General features: G+C 39.3%; 1 protein-coding gene across 1 annotated transcript; it reads left to right on the forward strand.

Moving 5' to 3' along the window:
• The first annotated feature begins 265 nt into the window (after nucleotides 1–265).
• Nucleotides 266–11,865, forward strand: cth (cystathionase (cystathionine gamma-lyase)). The gene is made up of 12 exons (XM_037769406.1): nucleotides 266–530; nucleotides 2,627–2,708; nucleotides 2,853–2,948; nucleotides 3,121–3,230; nucleotides 3,482–3,616; nucleotides 3,755–3,812; nucleotides 5,594–5,671; nucleotides 6,117–6,269; nucleotides 6,870–6,991; nucleotides 7,475–7,527; nucleotides 8,430–8,568; nucleotides 10,999–11,865. Exons 1-12 carry the CDS (start codon nucleotides 345–347, stop codon nucleotides 11,014–11,016), a joined length of 1,230 nt encoding a protein of 409 aa, XP_037625334.1. The 5' UTR covers nucleotides 266–344; the 3' UTR covers nucleotides 11,017–11,865.
• Nucleotides 11,866–23,536: the final 11,671 nt, after the last annotated feature.

Below are 23,536 nucleotides of genomic sequence, written 5' to 3' on the forward strand. Positions count from 1 at the left end.
CAGTAGAACTGACTTCGAAGTAAATGTTTAAAGAAAAGTGTAAAAAAAATGGTATAACCTCACTGACTCAAACAACAGGAAACGTTGCATCATCACTCACTGAACACACACACATAAAAAAAAGGAATCGAATAACGTGCAGTGCTGCGTCGGTTGGACGCCCCTGCTGAGCAACCAATCAGCGCCTTCCTCCGCTTGTTGATGGCCTCTGATTGGCTGACAGCGACGAGCGTAAGCACACGGCCAGTTAAATTGCGTCCCAATCGTCGACGTAACTGTAATTCATCCTCAGTCAGTCCGCCTGTGTGGCACGCATCTAGAGAGGAGAGGAGAGCGCTTTGGCCATGGATCAAAATCACAAACAAGACGAGCATGGCGATCTGTTCGCCGGCTTCAGCACGGCGTACAAATCGTTCGCCACAGAGGCGATCCACGTCGGTCAGGAGCCGGAGCAGTGGAAGTCCATGGCTGTGGTGCCGCCGATTTCACTGTCTACCACGTTCAAGCAGCTTGGACCAGGAAACCACGCTGTAAGTAGCCTGATATACCCATGTTACTTAAGATTGGGGGTGGTGTGTGGAGTATGCATTTGCCATGCGTAAAAGAAGCCCTATGTTGACGTCATGCCATGCGTAAAAGCTGTTAGCTGGACACAATTCTATATGTATTGATATTATGTTTTGATTTTTTTATACATAAATATGTTTGTTAAAAAGATATAGTGAGCAAAAACCTCAAGGTTTTAATGGTGCATGAAATTAAATAAAGATAATTATGTAATGAAGTTAGATCTCAAGTTTACTTATTACTAAGATGACTTATTTACCTCTCTTTGTGTTTTAATGTTGTTTTGTTGTGTGACTTGGCTTGCTTTAAGGCTGGATTGCCCATTTGGGATTAATAAAGTATAGGCTCCATCATTGTGATTCAGTATTGATTATATATCTTGAAAATATCTTCTGATAAAAACATAAAATATAGAAGACATGGATGAGAGTTTAGCTTTACTCACATCATGTTTCTATGACTCAACTGACAACAACTGAATATTGCGTTTATAGCCCACTGAAGTCTTTGGGCATATTGTCTGTATGGAAAGGTATACTTGAAAATCAATTACTGTCATATTCTCCCTGTTGTTTAGGTTGTAGGCATTTTTTTCTGCAAGCAAGAATTAATTTATACAACTGACATTTGTCTCAAGGCCATGAATCCACCCTAACCAGTCTGCATGACCCCGTTGCCATGAATCCACACTAACCAGTCTGCATGACCCCGTTGCCATGAATCCACCCTAACCAGTCTGTATGACCCCGTTGCCATGTAATCCACACAAACCAGTGGAAGGTATACAGGAAAATGTAGTTTTCCTGTTTCCTGATTTAACTTATACAACTGCCAATTGTCTCTATGTCAATGATTATACTCTTGATTAATCATGAATTGTCTTGCCAATTACAAGTCTGTAAGTGCCATTGTTATCACACTCTCACACAGAGCGCACATACAGTATAACATAAAAAGAGTGGTCGAGAGCAGAGGCCATTTACGGTTTCTCATGTTTATTTCGGAGGGGAATGATGAGTAGTCTTTAATGTCTTCCAGTTTTAAAACTAATCTGGAGGCATATGTACAGCTTTAACAGCTAAAACTGCATCTAAAATGAAGTGACCAAACTAAAAGAAACACCCAACCCACCGCTCACGCTGATCTCCTGACTTCTTGACCTCTTGACCTTGTTTTGTAGACTCTCTGACTGATATATCCGGCTGCACCACTCCCAAAATATTCTGCTCGAGCTCACAATACCAAAACCTGTTTTACCTCTCAAAACAGTGGCTGCTTCTTTGTTCAGCAATATTCTAATCAGATGAAACTAGTCAGAGTAGAACCACTAATTGAGCTTATCCAACATATTTGCTATCCTAAAATCCTTAAAATGAACGCACAAAATCCAAAATGTCTGACTTTCTGTCGGGCAAAACATTTAATTTTTTTTTAATATGTTTTCTTAAAGATGAGAGCAATGAGCCCACCAAATTTCGTGAACATCAAGGGAACTTTAGACCAACCCTAACGTGCGTTTAGGGGCGCCATGGAGCCCGACGGCCACGACTGAGCCCAATCACTCGGAACTTTGCAATTTTCACCAGCACCGAAGTGAGTGCCAATTTTCGTGAGTTTTTGAGCAACCCAAGCCTCTCAAAAATGGGATTAGGCAGAAGAAAAATAATCTCTACACCATTGGGCCTCTGGGACTTTCATGGAGAGGCTCTAATTACTGGATGATGTCTTCTTTTCTCATAATTACCCTAATTAAATGTTGGTTCTCACAGTTTTCAGTCTTGTGCACACACTCACTTGATTAAGAGATAATCCAACTAAAGACAAATGTAAACACGGATGTAGCCTGCAGGTAACGGTGGCATGCTAATACAGATATATTTGTGTAATATAATCATACGCTCTGTGCACTGAGCTCTGATTGGTCGGTAGGTGGTGCTTTTATACTAGTTGATCTCGTCTAACCAATCTGCTAAAAGACTGCTTATTTCTGTTGTTTGAACACAGAATATAAATGTTGATTTATGTGGCTTAAATGTCTTCTAATCATGTTTTTATGTAGGGGTTTGAATACAGCCGGAGTGGAAACCCTACAAGAAACTGTCTTGAGAAGGCCGTGGCTGCTTTGGATGGCGGAAAGTATTGTAAGTAAGACTATCAAAACTGCATGGAGAGGAAAGATTTAACAAATTAGATCATTAGGATTCAATCATAATGGAGGAAATGTCTGTAATTTGCAGCGTCTGTTTCCTCTGAAATGAAAAGGATTTTGTGCTTTTTCTCTACAGGTATTGCTGTTGCCTCGGGGCTGGCAGCCACAGTGACCATCACTCACATGCTCAAGGTGGGTGATGGAATCGTCTGCATGGACGACGTGTACGGAGGTAAGAGGCCGCTTTGTAACTGTGCAGAAAAATATGATGCAACCATGAAATGTTTCCAGATGCCATTAGGAACCGCCCAGTTAATCACATGTACAAAATGGTGGTTGGTGTGAAAGTGGAAGCAGATGGTTTTGGAAATGTTAAACTGAGTTTCACTTTTTTGATTTTAAAGGCACAAACCGCTACTTCCAAAGAATTGCTGTTGAATTTGGCCTGGAGGTGTGTTTTGTTGATTGTACAAAACCAGCAGAGCTGAAGGCCGCTCTGAAGGCCAACACTAAAGTAGGTCAAAGAATGATATAAGAATTAAGTGTCGTTTGTCTTTAGCTAATTGTGTTTGGTCTGGTTTTGTATCTTGCATAACTGGATGTGTCATTTCCCTCTGGGCAAACTTGAAGCCGTCATGGCGAATCAGCACTTTTTGTGATGACTGTTATTTGCACAGTAGATGAGCTGTGTCAAAGCTTTTTCCTCAGCTGAATGTGTGTGTGTTTGCCACACCCTCCTAAACATGGTTCTTCTTCTTCGTGTAGCTGCTGTGGATCGAGACGCCCACTAACCCCACGATGAAGGTTGTTGACATCGAGGCCTGTTCTGAGGTGGCCCATGAATACAACAAAGACATAGTGGTGGTCGTGGACAACACCTTCATGTCTGCCTACTTCCAGGTGAGAGTGACAGATGTGCGCTTCATGCTCTCTTGATTTTGAAATGGCCGTTTAATAATTTCCTGCACTCAAATTCCAGTTGATGTGGAAACAAGTCATTAACACACTTGTGTGTGTGTTTGTCTTGTGCTCTCTTAGCGTCCCTTGGCTTTAGGAGCTGATATCTGCATGTATTCAGCAACCAAATACATGAACGGTAGGTTGGTCTACATTTTCCCATTTTACTAGCATAAGATGTCATTCAAATATTATACAATGTAATAGGGCTGCACAATTTTATCGAAATCACAATATGGCCTACTGCAATTTTCAAATCGCAGTATTTGTTAAAAGGTGAAATGTGTACAAAAATACCATTTTAAATTAAATATTGTGGTGCTGCAGAGATGTCCCGGCATACACATCATATTCTACAGACTTAAGAAAACATCTTTGTTTGGTACAGATCGCCGCAAAAAATCACACCATAATCATTTTAATGTTTTTCAGTGAAAACGAGAATAATGATGTAAAAATGTTCATTCCCTCTAATATCGTAAATCATATCGCATAATCAGTCAAAATAATCGCAATTAGCTATTTTTTCAAAATCGTGCAGCCCGACAGTCTAAACCAGAAAGTTGGTCTGTCAGCTCGTTGTGTCAAAATGCGGAATGAGTATGATCTGTAGTCTGTCCTTTTCACCAGCAAGCACTTCACTATCGAAGCTTTTAGGGCATGAAAAGATGGGGCTCGATCGTCCCCAATATTTTCAAAGAAAATATCATATATCGCAATTTGCAATATATTTTGCAAAAAAAAAATAGTAACTGTATACATAGACAGTCAGGCAAAGCTAAAACATGCATGCGATCTAATCGACCCAATCTAATCATGACGCACAACATTTTGTTATATCTTGGAATATTATGACCTCATTCTCAAAACACAAACCAATGAAAGACTTTCTGCTCCAAAATTTGTACTTTTCAACCTTTCTTTTACTCCTGTCTTTTAAAGGCAGGGTCGGTAATCTTGAGAAACTAACAAGAGTTCACTAGATTTTAAAAATGATGAACCGAAAAACCCAGCCCAGTGTCTCTTTTCTCTCTTTTTCTATGAAAGTAGTAGCCCTAGCTCCAAAAGTCTAGGGCTGTCCCGAATTCAATTTTTTGGGCTTTCAAAGCTTCAGTGAGAAATATTTAAAGATACTCAAAGCTCCGTGGAGCAGCACGGCGCAGCAGGCTGATATGTTCTGTCCTGTCTGTATTCGTCTCCCCCGTTTCAGTGCCAGAGACATTGTTGCTGCTGCACTACTGTACACACACGACCTATACACACAACAAACAGCGATATCTGTCTGAGAATAACTACTAATAATTAATGTTGAATATGAATAATGTTGTGGGAGTATTCCTTATTTCATGGGCTATTTTGGAATTATAATTATTATTACATACTTATATATAAGAAGAAAAAAAAAGCATTCGAATAGTGATTTGGAGGTTGAAGGTTGATTTGAATGGTCGAAGATTCAAAGCTACAAAGCATTCGGGTCAGCCCTACAAAAGTCCCAAAATCTAGAGAGAAATTCGCCAAGTCGGCAACACTGACATTCCGTCCATTCAGGCCTCCTTTCAAAGCCACTCCCCCAAAATTATCATTATCAACGGAAACATATAATGAACAACGAACATGGCTATTGTTAGTATTCACAGCTGTCAAGCTAGCAGCTTGTGGAAGACTCCGGTGACGCACAATAAGTGTACAAGCAGAGTGCGCGCAAACAGGCAATCCGTCCAATCAACCCGTGTCATTCGGCCAAATAAAATGATTGAAGGGGCTTATGACAGTCCTGCGACAATTGCATATATCGGATTTTTTTTTTTTTTTGTCAGAGCATTTAATTTATTGATTGCTGTCGGGATGTAGTGAGATTTAAAAAAAATGTATTTGAATAACACCTTACCATAACACATTACCTTTTTAATTTGACAGGTCACAGTGACGTGGTGATGGGTCTGGCTTCGATGAACCGGGATGATCTGTATGAGCGACTGAAGTTCCTGCAAAATGGTGAGTGGAAATAACATGTTAAACTACTCTTGCAGTCTGCATTGGCAACATCTGTCTGTTAGGTTACGAAACATATTTTGACAAAATTCCAGTTTATGTCAGTGAGTGTCTGCCTTGACAGGCTTCATCGAACAACAAGCCAAATATTTGCTAGTGCCAGTTTCACCAGTTATGTATCTGGAACCAGGTGTAATTTAAGGACACAGATCTCAGAAAGTTCAAGTGTTGTATATTCACCTCATGTCTTGCTCTGCCACGCTCAGTATTGGGGGACTGGTCACTTATTTAACAGGCAAAACATGCTCCTTAGGCCAAAGTTCTGCACCAACTTAAAACCTTTCTAGAAGGAAGTATTTGTTCATGCGTTTGTTGTTTGCCTGATCTGGGTTTTTGGCGGCTTTGTAACCTCTTTGTTTTTTTTCCCCCCCATGTGATCTTGGTTCAGCTCTGGGTTGTGTACCGTCTCCCTTCGACTGCTTCCTGTGTAACCGAGGACTGAAGACGCTACATCTGCGGATGGAGCGGCACTTCAAGAACGCCATGGCTGCTGCCAAGTTTCTAGAGGCGGATTCCAGGGTGGAGCGGGTTATCTTCCCAGGTAATCTGTCAGCACTGGGGTGTGGCTGATTTACAGCCTTTCATACCAACATCTTGTTGAGGCATGCCTGTTGTCACTGCCAAATTTTAACCAAAGTTATTTTTAAATTTTATGGTGAGTGGAGGAATGCCAGAGAAAGTTTTCTAAGAACAGAGTTGTTACTAAGTCCCAACAAACCAGGGCTCAAAAGTGTCATCTTCTCACAAGTAGCATGCTGCGGAAACAAATTGTGGTCTTCGTCTGATCTCTGATTGTCATACTAGCAAAAAACACACAAACCTTTCACCTTGTTATCTAAGGGTTGCTAATCATTTACAACAGCTGGCAGTCACATATCATTGATCCATCCCGGTACACCCATTAACCCTGGCATTTTTGGTGTTTTTTATCGTTGCGTCCAATGACATCTGCAACTACACCTTATATCTACACCTGTAGCTGTTTTGAATAGCAGTGAACCAAAGGAGGAGTAAACATTCCAGGGTTAGAATAAACTAGTCCCAGTCTGTTCAATCACACCCTCACTTGTCCATGCTTTAGTGAGGTAGAAACACAATCACCACCTGACTGTTTTTCATATTTCTGCTTCTCTCGACGTAGGCCTGCCCTCTCACCCTCAGCATGATGTGATGAAGAGACAATGCACCGGATGTCCGGGGATGATCACCTTCTACATCAAGGGGCAACTCGAGCACGCCAGCGCCTTCCTCAGTAACCTCAAAGTAATTTGGCAGTTCATTTTTTATTTGATCTGGACTGCTCGGTTATATGTTTTGGAAGTAGGATTTGCAAATTTCTGCAGTATGCAAATTTTAGGACTGGCATAAAACTGAACAGCACTCAAAGGATGCTTTTGAGTACGTCCCAAAATCATTCAATTTGGTCACCTTAGAAACTATCCTCAGTAAACGGATTGCTTATTTTAAGCAACATGAAGCTTTTTAAAATAATTTAATTTAATGTAATCATGCATCAGCTCATGTCGTCACAATACCAGATTGTATTTTTCCTGACAGACCTCCAAATGCTCACTGTTGATATGTTTGAAAATGATCTGAACCACAAAATGTAAGCGAAAAATATGATCATGTCTTAGGTATATTCTGTAGTTGGTTACTTATCCTTTGTGACTTAATTTTTCAGTTTCTTATATTGTGGTGTACACATTATTTACATCCTGCACTTTGTTTTTCTTTTTGTTTCAGTTGTTTGCGATAGCTGAGAGTCTCGGTGGCTATGAGAGTTTAGCAGAACATCCGTAAGTATCCCTGCAGAATTTGACTCTCAACATATTATACATACAGTATATTATAATCCAAATTCTAACATTAATGTTCAAGTTTATGATTCAAGATTCAATAATGTATTGCCATATCAACATGATTGATTGGAATTTGTCTTAGTGACTCACTTAAACAGAGACAAACCAAGTAAAGCCACTCACTCACTCATAAAGCATATCATTCATTAAACAAAGTATAAAACAGAAATAATATAAAATAATCATAAAATCAATAATCAGATGGGTAAAATTAAATCCAACACATAAGAACATCATAAATAAAACACTAGCACCAATAAGGAAATTGGCATCAAATGACCCACTAGATAAAGTGCTTCAAGTGCATTAAAAACATCTGCCCTATTGCACCATAATTGAACCTGCTGACCGACCTGCAGTGCTTACTGTTTGTTTGTAGCGTTAAGGAGGTGGACAGCTTCAGGATATGTGCTGTTGTAGATCCACCACACACTTCTAGTGGGTCATAAGTGATGATTGAGAGGGATTACTTTTGTATCTGTCCATACATTGTTTTCTTAGGAAAATGCTGCATATTATAGGGGCAAGTTCAATATGCACAACATTTCAGGGTAGCAGAGGATACCAGATCAGGGCCTGCAGTCTTCCTACTGTTTAGCAGCAGGTTTCTTACCTAAAACTGAAACTTTTTAGCAACTGTATTCTAAGCTGTAATGTTACAAGAAGCACCACAAGAGGGCAGCACAGATCAAGAAGAAAAATCCTCATCAGACTCTCTCAAACAGATTTGAATTGAGACACTTTGTTACCATTGTCTCTGCTCCAATCTCTATTAAAACAGCAGGATGTCTTTCTGTTTATGACTCATATGTAAGTGTCATTGTCCTCTCATAATTTAGGGCGCTTATGACCCATGCATCAGTGCCAGAAAAGGAGAGGGTTGTCCTGGGGATCAGTGACACACTCATCCGACTCTCTGTGGGTCTGGAGGATGAGGTCGACATCATCGAAGACCTGGAGCAAGCGCTGTCTGCTGCTGTAAGTAACATCCAATACCAACACAATAAGTGATGGGAATTTACTGCACACTAATTGGTTTATCAGAAATTGTGAGAAAGCACTCATTTTCTAAGTTTTGATCTACACAGAAGAGCCTACAGAACGACCAAGAGGACACAGAGGTGTCTGGATTTTAATAATGTGCTGGATGTACATTCCCAAAAACGTGTGAGAGAAAAAAATACATGCTTTCCGATGAGACAGGGCAGATTGTCAGGCTTTCTGATCAATAATAAATAATCGATAAGCGTATGTCATGACTCTGACAGCTGTCAGTTAGCTGTAACTCAGGTTCAATACAGAAGCCAGACTGACAGTTTTGAATTGAAAATGCGTCACTTGGTCATGATCTCTCTGAAAAGAATATATAAAACAGATGTTAGGTGGTCAATGATTGACAGGTGTGAATTGATGAGTCTCTTCATCTTCCACTGCAACTGACAAAATCATTTTACTTGTTAAATGGCTCATAGTTGTACGGCCACCGACTACACTGAATCGTTTTTACCTAATATCGCAGCTAGCAAGTCATCCTATTATATTCTAGAAATTTGAATGCAGCCATACAATATGAAAATCTATCAGCATAGAGAATACTGCTGAAAGTTGAGTTAAAAGCACGCTTGCATCTCTGTGCTTTGCAAGTACAAGGTTATATCTAATCTCAGAGATGTGTGGGATGTCTCGTGAGTTACGACCTGCACTTGTGGGTAATATTTATAAAAAAACAAAAAAAAAAAAAACCTACTGGTGCATTCAAGTTTCCAGGAAATATATATTTTAAGGAAACAGAGTGGATGATCTAATTTCTAACATGTTACTTTCAAGGCACACAACAAACTACATATTTGACCTGTATAGTGCAGAATAAGGCACGTCTGTCAAAATGAAGACAAATCCGGCCTGGAGGAGAAGAGGCAATTATCTTGGGGGAACATTTAGGGACAGCCAGGCCAGGAAGAGGAGCAGACCAGGATTGAGTTAGGTATGCAGTGGTTGCATGCTGTGAACTTTGTAGAGGGCTGTGGCGTATCCACCCATCTCATAAAAAACCCTCTCCCTGCTGCATGACCACATCCATTATACGCTGTGAGGTCTCTGTATCTGTGCAGAAGTCTGGGGTAGGTCACTCTTAGGTCGGTCCACTGGGCATATTCCTCCATTTGCACTTACTCAGCAAATCCCCGATAGTTTATATTGTTTATATGTCATTCCCCAAAGTCACTCTTTGTGTTACCCTCTTGGAAAAATGTTTATAGATTCTCACAAACAAGCTCATATCTTAAAAAAAAATACTTGGAAGTTGATTAAGTAGCTCCAAGCTTCTTGTCAGTGTTTCTGTTGTGGAAAAAATGCAAAGTATTTTTACTTAGGAGAAGAACAAATGGCTCATCAGAAGTACTCCAGTGTTCCCAGAATCCATTTTCAAGTTGCTCAGTTTCAGCTTTTTTCATTTCTGTGTACCGTTGGCCCTCAGATCTGGCCCGGGCCGGTCCAGACATCTGCATTTTTATTATCTCTCTCTCTCCGCTCTAACGGCAGATGTCGACATCTGAGGGTTTTTATTGCACCTCAGTCTCTTTATTTCTGCCCTGGCATGGCGGCTGAGGTTACAGTATTTCGATTGAATCATCGTGTGTTTTATATTATTCACAGATACATTAAGAGGGGAAAAGAAACTAATGAAACGGCGAGAATAGAACAGCTCATTTGGCATATGAAGCTGGTTGAGATTTTATCGCATTAAAACTGTATTATACAAGCTCTAGTGTGCAAACAATTCACCTACTGACTGCATTACCATCAGTAGGGAATTTGAGTTTCCTAAAAACCCCTTTATGCCACCTCATGCAGCCGTATCCTGCGTGGCGAGCCGCACCTCCTCTCCTCAGGATTGAGATAATGTCTCTGAGTCCCTCTGCTGCCCATCTGCAGCAAATGGAAATTAAATGGAGACAAATATCTCTAATGACTGTGCGTGGTCCGGGGAAAAGGCACCTCTGATGGGTGAAACGTTTAATTGGATGGGATGGCAGGTCAGATTGGGGCAGGCGGTTACATTTCCGGTCAAGCGTCCTCGTCCTCGGGTTATAGTTTTGAATCACAAACTTGGCTGTTGGTTAATCATTTGGAACTCTCTAAAGGGTCTGTGACATTTATAATGTTTGTGGTGTTTTATTGATCAGTTTTCTCTGTTATTTTCTGCTTCTGACTTGCCTTCATCGCAGACATGAAGCAAAAAGAGGAGGAATGATTGTATGGATTTGTTTTCTTTCCAAGGAAGTGTTAATGTGTCATTTCAGAAAAATTGTAGCATGTTATTAACTGTGACCTCATGCCTGGGTGTGGACTGTACAGAGTATTGATTTCACTGTTCATTTTCTTTCTATTCCTGTCGTCTTTTAATAGCATCCAAAGAAGAAGTGAAAATGTCTTCAGGGCACCCCCCGAGGCTGAGGTTGAAATCAGTCGAAGGCGGGATGAAGAGCGGAGGTACCTGAAGTCTCGAATCGTCGCAGATGAATCAACGCTTGGGTATCTCTGTTCAGCGCACATACAGCAGAGATTCAACTATCAGGGAACAACTTGTTCTAGAAAAACAAATCATGCTATCTGGGATTAATTAATACGATTTTTACATGAGAAATGTTTTCATGCCTATATTACTAGAACATCACTTGTAATCTTATTTATCTTATGCTGGGTTTGATTTGTTTTTATGTTTGTATTTGTTTTGTTTGGAGGGCGATGTGTGGACAAGACGGATGCTTTATATTATACATTTCTACAGGAAAAAATACCAAACACTGTATTCCCGGTATAATCTTGCTTTAAAACTTGTACACTTCAGACTGAATCCTAGTTTTGATGCACACAACGGTAGCCAAATGTCACTGCTCTGCAAAACTGCAGCTGTAAGCTGTATTAATAATTTCATTATTCTAGCTGCCATAGTTCCCTCTGTAAAAGATGTAGACGCATTAATGACCTTTCATTAGTCGGACTAACCAGACTGATACATGCGAAGCGAATGCCGCCACCTTCTGTACAAAAGTCAAAAATATTTTCTCTTTACTGTCAGCATCTGCTCAAAGATTTTAGAGGCTTTCAGAACCAATTAAATAATTTTATGAAGAACAAACGATACCTCCATTCAAAAATGATTGATAGAAATGTATGTATGTGGTTACAGAATATTGATATGACTGATGTTATGCTTCCAGTGTATGCTTTGTAAAGGGGATATTTGCCAATAAATGAGGGAGTGTTTGAAAAGCTCATGCCTTATTTAGAGCAGAATTTCCCAGCAATGACGATGTTGGAGGTTTTTTATAGCAACAACTGAAGGCTGTTAGAGTATTTCTACCGATGAATAATGAAACACTTGATGTGTGTTCTTGAACAAGTCAAAGCGTTTTGGCTGATGACAAAGGCTAAACTTCCCCCAGGTCAGGACTCGCATGGTTTTTGTCAGTGGAGAGAAAACATTTTTTCACTCAGGCACTCCCACCTTCTGCTGTAGTCACATCACTGCTTAAGTATACGCTTCATTTGGGACAGACCATTCACGATCAATGTCATTTATGTAACCGACAAATCCATTTAAATCAGTTGGCAGCGTGTCTCGCTTCCTCTCAACCATCCTGCTTTACGAACACACGAGCAGTGTAATTGTGAGTTCAGGACTAGTAACTGTAGCAAGTCGATAAGCAAAATCCAATTTATTCTGGATGTTGGTAGGCACACTGGGGTTTTAGCCTGTGGATCAAATGAGCTAGTTGTCGTCCTAATGACCAAACATCAGTAACATTTCCACGAGGAGAGGAGACTGAAGGTTTTGGTTCACTAGAACTTTAATTTCTTGTTACTTACGACCATGTAATGGATTTCAGACCTCTGAGGAGCTTCTGAATCAGCCATTAAAGGTATAGTTTGAGTGTTTTGTGTGGGGAATTACCTACAGTAGATGACGGTCGGCACGTCCCCAGTTGGAGAAACAGACCACACAGAAGGACGGAGCTGGCAGAAAAACTTATTTTAGCCACCTAAAAGAAAGGCTCAACTAAAAAAAACCAATATCAGTTTATTACATTATTCATTTTTGCCGGCTTACCTTGCCATGAGACAACTATGCAATGTTTCCAATGGGGAACTGAAGCTGTTATCTAAGCTCTCGCCAAAGCAACCAGACTCCATTGAAAAAAGCTGTAATTTAACCTCGCAGAACACGGGAGTTGCCGGTCTACCGCTGTTCTACGAGGTAAAATTAGTGTTTTTTTCAATGGAGTCTGGTGGCTTTGGTGAGAGCATACATGGATACAACGGCTTCCCTGTCGGAAAGGGCTTTCTGACGGCAAAGTAAAGCGGGGAAAATATTCTAATTATAAAGTACAATTAAGCTGATATTAAGTTTTTTTAGCTGGGCCTTTCTTTTAAGTGGCTTCTCCAAGCTGGGGGTGTACCGACTGTCATCTAGGTAACTACCTCTCAAATCTCTGCCAAAGGCTGATGCGTTCATTTAGCCATCACAAATGCTGCCTCAGAAGACTTGATGAAACCTGGCACATCCAGTTAGAGTATGTAGATTTGGAGGGTGGTCTAAATGGAAACAGGGCTGGGGGAGGCTCTGCATTTAAAGTAGAGATGCTGCTAAGGTGTTTAAAATTCAGCTCTCAACTCTCCCAGACTCATGTGGTGGGATCTTGTCACTGTGAGTGTGTGTGGTTAGACTTTTCTAGATAACATCATCATTCAGTGCAGGTTTTCAGTGTTTGTCAGCTCCCTTCAGGCAGCCAGAGCTTTTTTTTGGAGAACAAGTCTCCATCAGATGAGCCTCAAACACGGATAAAAGTTTCTGATGATACAACCAAGTGAAGGCATGAGAGGTTAAATAACTATTCACTGCTAAATAATGTGTGCTATCACCAGTTTAAACAACAAAATGTGCAGCTTAAGTCTTCAATATAAACATAAGAGTGGCTGTTTTGACTCCTAATGCGGGGTTTCAAAGAAACCTCCCACTTGCATTCACTGGAGGTCGTCTGCACTCCATCACATCTGAAGGCATAGATGACATTCATGTACGCAAATCTGTAGATAAGAGGTTTAGAGATCCAAGGGCGACTTCCCGTGTGTCAGTGACTACGACGGCAAAAATGGCTTGAATGGCTTTGGTTCCGAGAAATCTTGTGAAGTGACATCAACTGCAGAACTACAGTATATTACCAAAACATACCAAAGAGATCAGAGAGGCAAACGATGCAAGAGTGGCAAGTCCAGCTTTCTCTGGATGAAGTATTTACTTGCTGCTATTTAGGAGACCATTTACATTTTCCTTTTTGAAGCTGATTTGTCACCTCAATCCAGTGATGGCTATACCTGACAGAATTTACCCCAGACAATTAAACAAACATCAAGTTGTGGTTTTACATGCGGTTATGTGCCAGACTATTTCTTGGCCTCACTCTAACTGTAATTTTAGAGCATTTTATATTATTATTATTAGGGCTGCCCCCTAAATGTCGATGATTCAAATCATCAGTTGAGAAGCCCTCAATTTGACTTGTATTTTATTAATTTAATCACGCACTATTTTTTTTAGCTTTGTCATTGTACACAGAGCAACGCAGGATAACAGCATGGGAGGCTGTAAACCTTTACCAACTGAGACTTGTCTCACAATTACCCAAAACTACAAAACTAACTGTGATGGAAACAGAGAGAGGTGATGGAAACAGAGGGCAGTGTGACTGGTTTTGACTGAATACGGTATCCTGATTCAAGGTTTTATTTACTTAAAGCTGGAGTGCGGAACTTTCCAGAAGAGCTACTAAATGGATATGGAGAAATTTTTTCACGTTTTCTCCAGTTTTTTTGAAACTATAAACATCTTTTGACCTGCTAATCACCAAATTCATGCTTACTGTGTGAGCTCATTCGGTATTTAACGTTGCTGTTGGTTGGTCTCTCAAAAATAGTTTTATATTTGTACCTGGTCTCTCTAGAGCAGTCATTACTAAAGACTGGGTTGCAGGAGATTTAATTAAAATTAGATTAGTCTTTAGATTTAAATTAGTCTTTTATTTAACGTGTATATCTGCAGTACACCTTTGAGCCACATGAGGAAGCCTGAATCTTCATATTGCTCTGATAATTGTCGTCTACTTATAACAATGAATGTAATATGAAAGGCTAGCTTACATTCTGTTTGTTTCACGGATGAGAGGAAAAAACAAGAGCCTGTTAATTCCACATAAATGCATTTACTTGATCTCATTTCTAAAGTATTTAACATGTATATACATTTTCAATAACACATGCATAAAACAAAGTGGTGATATCTCTTTGAAATGGTTGGTTTACCTATTCAAGATAATACAAGGTGATGTGGAAGTGGCAGTAAAAATGGTCAGGAACATTCATTTGTGCACAAATTCGCACGCTAAGGCCAATGGTGAATTGGATCGTGATGGTTTGTCATTTTTAAAAACTTGTTGGCAATTACGTCTGATGAGACAATAGTCCCTTTCACACAGCGATTCCGCAATACAACCGCAAAGAAGATCCGCCATTATGCCGGCTTTGCTTTTTCACACTGAACCATACAATAGATAATACTGTACAGCATCACAGGATCAAAAGACGCGTGGCGTTAAACACAACAGCATTGGCGTTTAGTGTTTGTGTGTGTGTTGTCCTGTTGTGTCGGCAGTCCCTTTTACACTGAAGTCAGCTCGGCTCTGTGACTACCCTCCTAACAATTCTATCCCCCCATTGAGCCTCCGTACCTTTTATACAGAACAGCGAAGGCAGAATTACAGCGGCAACAGTCCCGCCTTGAACAGGCTGTGTGTGACAAGAGGCTAATGAATGATCCCTGAACCCATAAACTCTGTCCCACATTAACCAGTTTGTTTGCAGGGAGGAGAGACCTGAGAATAAATAGCAACAGTGTGTGTGTGTGTACTGTGTTTTATTGCTCATGTAAAATTACTGTGGGTAAATGAGAAGCTAAATAAACCCGTTTTTGTTGTTGATTAAATGGGCCAGTCGAGGGCCAGTAAAGAGTCACAATGAAGAATAACAGCACTCATAATCCCAGTACAGATCTGTATGTTCTCAGTGTTACAATTTGAGTGTAATTGACGTTATTAGCCCGTAAATTAAAGCATACATTAGTAGTAGATTGAATATGACAACTAAATGAACCATACAAATAAATGGCTCCAGTGTGGCTGACCTTCAGAGTATCACACTTCATGTACGTTGTCATGTTATATAGCTTGGTTGTAATGGACGTCCACATTGATGTTCATTTTTATAGCATGTCCGCCAGGCCTTGTTTGCTATAAATTGTCCTGCAGCCCTGAATGTCAGCCCTGCTATAGCTCTCACACTGAGATACTATAAACACAGAGTGTAATCTCACACTTGACGTGTTTTTTAGGAAAGTGAAAATTGACAGGAGACTACCATAATTTCCACAGATTACTCTTCAGTAGTTAAAAGAAGAATTATCCTCTTGGTTTGACCAGAGGCTGACTAAGAGGTTATCTGTTTTTAGGTCAATAAAGACCTCACAAAAATCCTTACAATAGTGTCAGGTATACAGAAAGTGATAAGTACATGTCGGAAGGGTTTCAGTCCCCCATTCTTCTCTCAACCACTCTGCGTTCGAAAGGGAAATAACATAATTAGCCCTGCATTGATTTTGAATTATGTCAATTTTCTGGAAAATGTTCTGGGACAACCAGAAACAACAGTGGCAGTTGTTGATCTTGTAAGCGGTTAGTTATGTTAACCCATTTATACCCACAACTGAACTGCAACGGAGGTCATTGATATGAAAACAGACATTAGGGGGATTTTGGATGTTTCTCTGTAATATGACTCACAGTCCGTAGATGTCTGCTGAAACACTGCTGCCATTAAATATGATGATGCGATTAAGACTGGAAAGGGAAAAGCCATAAAGAAGAAGGAAGGCAGAAGGTATAATCAAATGTACTCAACAAACGGCTGAAATAAATATTTTAACGCCAAATCTAAAAGAACAAACTGACTCTACGGCATCATTACCCCTCACCATCATTTCATCTTCAAGAAAAAAATTCAACTGATATAGCCACCGAACAAACTGATAGATTTTCTGAACATATACTACCGTTAGCAGAGGTGTGCTTTGCCTATATGACAACCAGCCTTTAATTGTCTGCATCCTTGTTACAGCATGTATTGATCAAGGCAGCAGCATGGCCCTGTGGCTTTGAATATAAAAGGTCACGAGTGTTGCTGGGAGGAGATCGATCTACAGGGACAATGAAATTGGGCTTACGTTAGCACTATTTGGTGGACACTTGTATCCATATTGAGTACCTAGTTCATACATTTTGGGAAGAGCTGCCTCAGTGAATTTTAAAGCCATGCAACAGCGGCATTTTTTTTTAAATTTCAAAGTCATTGTTAGTAGCACATATCAGAATCAAAATCAAAATTGTTGGCCAAGTATGTTGACACCAGTCCAGTTTTCCATATACCAGATAACAAATAACAAATTCACAGAGGAATACAAAAATGTACAGCTAAGAAGGTAACAAGCTAAACAAATACAAGCACCTCTACACACATAGCTATTATACATGTAGGTGTATATATATTAGGGCTATCAATCGATTAAAATATACTTTTTTTATCTATTCAAAATGTACCTTAAAGGGAGATTTGTCAAGTATTTAATACTTTTTTCGACACGGGAGTGGGCAAATACGCTTGCTTTGTGCAAATTTTACAGTATGTATATATTTATTTTTGGAAATCAATTAACAACACAAAACAATCACAAATATTATCCAGAACCCCTCACAGGTACTGCATTTAGCATAAAAAATATGCTCAAATAATAACATGCCAAACTCAAGCCCAACAGGCAACAACAGCTGTCAGGGTGTCAGTGTGCTGACTTGACTATGACTTGCCCCAAACTGCATGTGATTATCATAAAGAGGATATGTCTGTAAAGGGGAGACTCGTGGGTACCCATAGAACCATTTTCAGGTCAAGGGACCCCTTTGAAAATGCCCATGGCAGTTTTTCCTTGCTAAAATTTTGCGTAACTTTGGAGCGTTATTTAACCTCCTTCCCGACAAGATTGATTGCGTTAATGCGTTTAAGAAATTAGTGGCGTTAAAACGAATTTGCGTTAACACATTATTATCGCGTACAACCGAACGCTCAATAAGACATTTTCAAAATGTTAATATTAACTATCATGAACTGAAAACACACTGTGAAAGAGTTAAAGTTCTAAGACAAAAACACAAACAACTCCCAGACCAGACAATGCTGTGGTACCAACCTGTCAATCACAAGGTAGCCACGCCCTAAAGCATACCCTGCTTTATGGTCTATTTGACTCTAAATGGGACCATAATTTACTACATGAACTTCATGCTGTCTTGAAGAAGACATGAAACTAGTGATTGAAGAATTGTGCAATAAATATTGTATAGATAATAAGTTAAAATAAGTAGTTTTACATGTATTGAGAGTGTGACAATGAGAGGATATCATGCTATTGCACAGTATTTCTTACACTATAATATAAAGTACAGTAAAAACTAGGGAGAGTAACCAACAACAACAAAAAAACAACAAAAAAACTTCCATGGGCTCTTGCATTTTTAAAAAAATCAGTGTATGTCATGAGCTTTGATCAGAAAAAAATCCACTTAATATGTCGCAAGAGGGTTGTTCAAATGTATTCACACCATGAACACAGTAAACGAAACTCCCCTTATACACATACATGTTGCAAATTTCAATTAGGAAGACAAATAGTTTGTACCCAGCACAGCACGGGGGTCTGACAGCCATGATAGAAAATCTCATGAAAAACAAGAGAGATGCATTTTATGTACATGTACATACTTTTGTTTCTGTACAGATATGTTAGTGCTTGTGTGCTTTATGTTTCTGTATGTGAACACTTTGGTGGAGGTACACTGTAGCTATATGATGTGGAGACTGTTGCATCGCTCACCATGACAAGCAAAGGTCAAACTTGTGCATGTTCTTGACTTGGGGCTAAAATCTGTTCCAACACAACATGAAACATGCATGTAAATAGATCAAGCAGAAAACTGCTTCTTGTTTCTCATTATTACCCTCCATCTGCTGAGATTAATTATATCTATGCAATACGCCATGTGTTTGCACCGCCTCTTCAGAGAGAACAAGGTCCAACAGGAGTCCATCAGATCAGACAGCGGAATAAAGTATCTCTTGAGTAAGGAAATAAGTTGTCAGTGTTAACGCGGAGGAGATGGATGCGTCGGCAGGTCGAGCTGGAGGGGAATATTTTCCCTGCTCCTGACCCTGTCGAGGTGAAGCATCGCATCAATTATTTACACTCTGAGGTGTGTTGTGTTGTTGAGAGAACAGACAGAGCATATTCTGTTCTCCCTCTGTCTCAATCTGATGTTTCATTTGTTTCCCAGAAGTTCTCGTCTTTGCTTTTTGGAAATTCATCATCCGGTAAGTACCAAAAAAAAGAAAAACATCCCATCTGGATCACGTCCAACACGAGTTGCAGCACACGGCCCCTCTCTGTCCTCTCACATGAATCTGACCCTCAGTCATTCACACTGACTCACAGCCAACAGAGCAGCATGTTACCAGATACCGAGACCACTAACACAAATATTATGATTCATGTTGAATCAGATGACAACTCTGAGTGTCTTTAAAAAGGGACAGTTTGCAAACATGGGTGACTTGTTTATTAATCTTGGAGAAGAATCACAATTTAGCCCCCAGAATGAAAAATGCATTAGGTTTTGTTTGTCATAACAAGAGAATTATATAAAGCATGTCATGAAATGATATAACTACATGCCAGTGTCGTGTCAGTCACGTAGTTCAGTATATTAATATAAAATATATATATATAAAGCACAGTAAATATAATCAATATCCCCATTGCACTTATGACTAGCATTGCCAGAAACCAACAATAATGAGTGCATGAATACTGTGCTGACAATAAACTGTGAATGTCAATTCATTTAAACTTGAAAAACAAGAGGAAAGAAAATAACAGCTCCAGGGAAAGGCAGAACAAACTCAATGATTTTGTAAATGTATTTCTGAGCCTGATCGTTAAGTTTTGCTATTTCCAGTGTGCCTAGAAGCACACTGGTCTATTATTCGTCGGGCTTATTTTCTTATTCAGACTTCTGCCTAAACTTTGCCGCGCTACTCCTCCGGCAGCGTTGCCAACACCTGTACAAAAATTACATCAAAACGTGCGGAATGATCGGGAATCGTGTGCTATGACCTGACTAAGAGATTCGCGCAGCGAAAGCGCGATTTTTTTCTCCATTGGAATGCATTGAAAATCGACGTGACGAGTGCTCATAAACACTCCTCTTTGGGGCCATACAGAGTCGCCATACTTTAACGTAGAAACGGGATTAAAAGTTTAAACGGGTCACGAGACTTGGGACTTTATTTGGCCAAATGGAAATTTTTTGATAGCTGGCACGGTTTTCACGAAATCGCAGTTTACGTTTTGTGAAATTTTCAGACCGTTTCAGATTTTATAATGGGTGTGTATTGCGTGGGTCGTTAAGGGCTAGAGTGTGTGACATCATCGCTAGAGTGCGGGAAAGCTTTGAAATCTTTTGAAAATTTTCTGAATAAATTGCTCTGTAGCCCACAACGTCCACTCCTCATACACAATTAATACATCAAAACGTAGGTATTTTTGTGCCGGTCGCAAACATGTAGCTATGGAATCAGTCGGACTTTCACATTTGGCGACACATGCCTGAACGTGAGAGCAACTGCAGGCTTCGCTCCCATAGGGCCCCATATTAAATTTCACAGAATTTTTTGGATCAGAGAAAAAAGTTAATACTTTTCGAAACTGCCGCTGAGGTCACATTTTTGAAACTACAGACCCAAATGTCGCACCATTTGTTCATCAGAGACTCCTAACTGGTCTCATGAACAATCTAAGCGATAGGAGTCACGGTTTCTGTCGTAGAAGTACTTTTATGACATGTACGTCTCTGGTTAACTCCTATTATAAACTGCCCCACTGCAGCAGTGGCCAATCACCACGGCAACTTCAGATTGCTGCTAGACAGCTGATTCACATTAGCCAATCAGAGCAGGCTGACTAACTAACACACACACACACACACACACACACACACACACACACACACACACACACACACACATTTTAACTATGTAACTCTTATTAGCAAATAGGCCCACAGTTATAGGAGGAGCACAGCTCCTCCTATAACATTTATACATTATAATTTAAACATTATAATATACATTTAAACATTATATACATGCATTATACACAGTTATAGGAGGAGCGAAAGAAAATACATTTTCAGATCACCAACCACTCAAAAACTACCAGTGTTGTCTATTTTATCAGGTAGAATGAATAAACCGTTTCTATATTCATACCAAACCATAAATACCAGTATATTATCAATTTTAAATACATAAAATATATTAGTAAGACAACCATTTCTAGTCTCTTTGGTTCAATGTGCTCTGCAGCGTAATTTCAATCTGGCATTGCAGAACAGAAGCTGCCTATACACAGTTATAACTGTGTATAGGCCTACAGTAGCGTACAGGCCTACAGTTATAGGAGGAGCGAAGGAGCAGTGTTAATGTAAATGTACGTTGTTTTGATTTCAAATGTAAACTCATTTTCATTGGGCAGACTATGAACCAATGTGTAACCTGTTGCTAGGAGTCAGGGGGGCCCCAGCAACCAACCTGACGATGTTTCCCGCCAGTAGGTGGCTAACCACGTGGGGTGTCTCCTTTAGTCATAGAGCAGTGTTAATGTAAATGTACGTTGTTTTGATTTCAAATGTAAACTCATTTTCATTGGGCAGACTATGAACCAATGTGTAACCTGTTGCTAGGGGTCAGGGGGGCCCCAGCAACCAACCTGACGAATCAGAGCGAAGCTCCTCCTATAACATTTAAACATTATAATTTAAACATTATAATATAGATTTAAACATTATATACATACATTATATACACAGTTATAGGAAGAGCAAAGCTCCTCCTATAACTGTGTATAGGCCTACAGTAGCGTACAGGCCTACAGTTATAGGAGGAGCGAAGCTCTCTTTCCACTGTTCCAACAATCACAAAATCTGGTTTTGGTCAAAATAAACCCTTAATTCATAGCATCAACAGATAGATATTCAGTTTGTTCAGTTCAGTAACATTTCTGACGCTGCATGGCGCTGTTGTGTGTGTTAATCTCCCGACAGAGGATGCAGAGGACAGAAGCTGCTCGCAGTTTAAATGACACCAATAGCTTACTGTGTGTGTCACCTAGCATAGTTTTTATAGCATGACTAACTTGAGTTTTGAACTAATGTTTCCCGCCAGTAAGTGGCTAATCACTTGGGGTGTCTCCTTTAGTCATAGAGCAGTGTTAATGTAAATGTATGTTGTTTTGATTTCAAATGTAAACTCCCTTTCATTGGGCAGACTAATGCCACATTGGTTACACATGAACCAATGTGTAACCTGTTGCTAGGGGTCAGGGGGGCCCCAGCAACCAACCTGACGAATCTGATGACACCTCTCAAATTAAAGAACTCTGATTGGCTCTTTGTTTTGTGGCCTTCACTTAAATACCGTCTTCACGTCTCCTTCTGCCTCTCTGACTTCTGTTTGAGGTAGTCTCATGTTAACTGTGTATTTAGCTAGCTAGCTGTACAATTCAGCCGATTAGCATTTTAAGGCTGAACTTAATGAAAACATGTAAATGTCCTGTTTATTTGCTCGACAGGAATGAGTGGCAAATCGATGTGAAGAGAGCTCAAAAACACTCCTCTTTAGGGCCGTACAGAGTCGCCATACTTTAACGTAGAAAAATCATTAAAAGTTTAACGGGTCACGAGACTTGGGACTTTATTGGGCCTTTCATCCACCTTCTTAAAACCTCACTATGGTCCTCAGACCCCCCCACCCCCAGCACCAGGCACACTGGTCAAAATTTCTTGCGAAATTTTCTACTGAAGTCTTACTATTCCTCTTCCTATGGTTTTTCTTGCGAAATTTTCTAGTATTTATTACAATTAAGATAATAAGATAAAAAAATATACATATAATCTTTCGTGACTTCAATGGTCCATGAAAAGTAAAAGAAATTAAATATGATTAATTCAAAAATATTTAAAAATACACAGCCCCCGAAGTCCCACTTTTTTTTTTTTTAATTAATGTTTTAAATAAAATCTTGTGCATACATGATGACAACTTATGCAACCAAAATATTAATAATGTCAAGATATTAAATAATATTTATTACAATTAAGATACGATTAAAAAAATACTTCAAGGGTCTGAAAAAAAGTAAAATAATATTGAAAAAATATAAAAAGAAATAATACAAATAAAATATAATATCATTTATAATATAATATTGTATATTATATTATATTTATAATATAATTTACAAATAAAAAGAAATATAAACAATAAGATGCCAGAAAAACAGTAAGAAATTTATTCTATTTCTTTTTTTAGGACCAGGTATAACATCGCAGAAGTATGTAGCTAATGGACGTAATGTTTAATGATCTATTTGCAGAAATGATATATAATAAATAATATTCATAACCATGTTTTCATTAGTGTATAATCACTATCACAATGTTATAATGTTTGTACACATATTATGGGATTTGGCTATGAAAAAGAATCCTAATCTGCGAGAAGCTGTTGTTTTAGTATTTGTTTTTGATTAAAGGTCCCATATCATGCTCATTTTCAGGTTCATACTTGTGTTTTGTGTTTCTGTTAGGACATGTTTACATGCTGTAATGTTAAAAAAAAAAAATTATTTTCCTCATACTGTCTGCCTGAATATACCTGTGTTTACCCT

Source organism: Sebastes umbrosus, chromosome 5, assembly GCF_015220745.1.
Source record: "Sebastes umbrosus isolate fSebUmb1 chromosome 5, fSebUmb1.pri, whole genome shotgun sequence".
In the NCBI taxonomy this organism is placed as follows: domain Eukaryota; kingdom Metazoa; phylum Chordata; class Actinopteri; order Perciformes; family Sebastidae; genus Sebastes; species Sebastes umbrosus.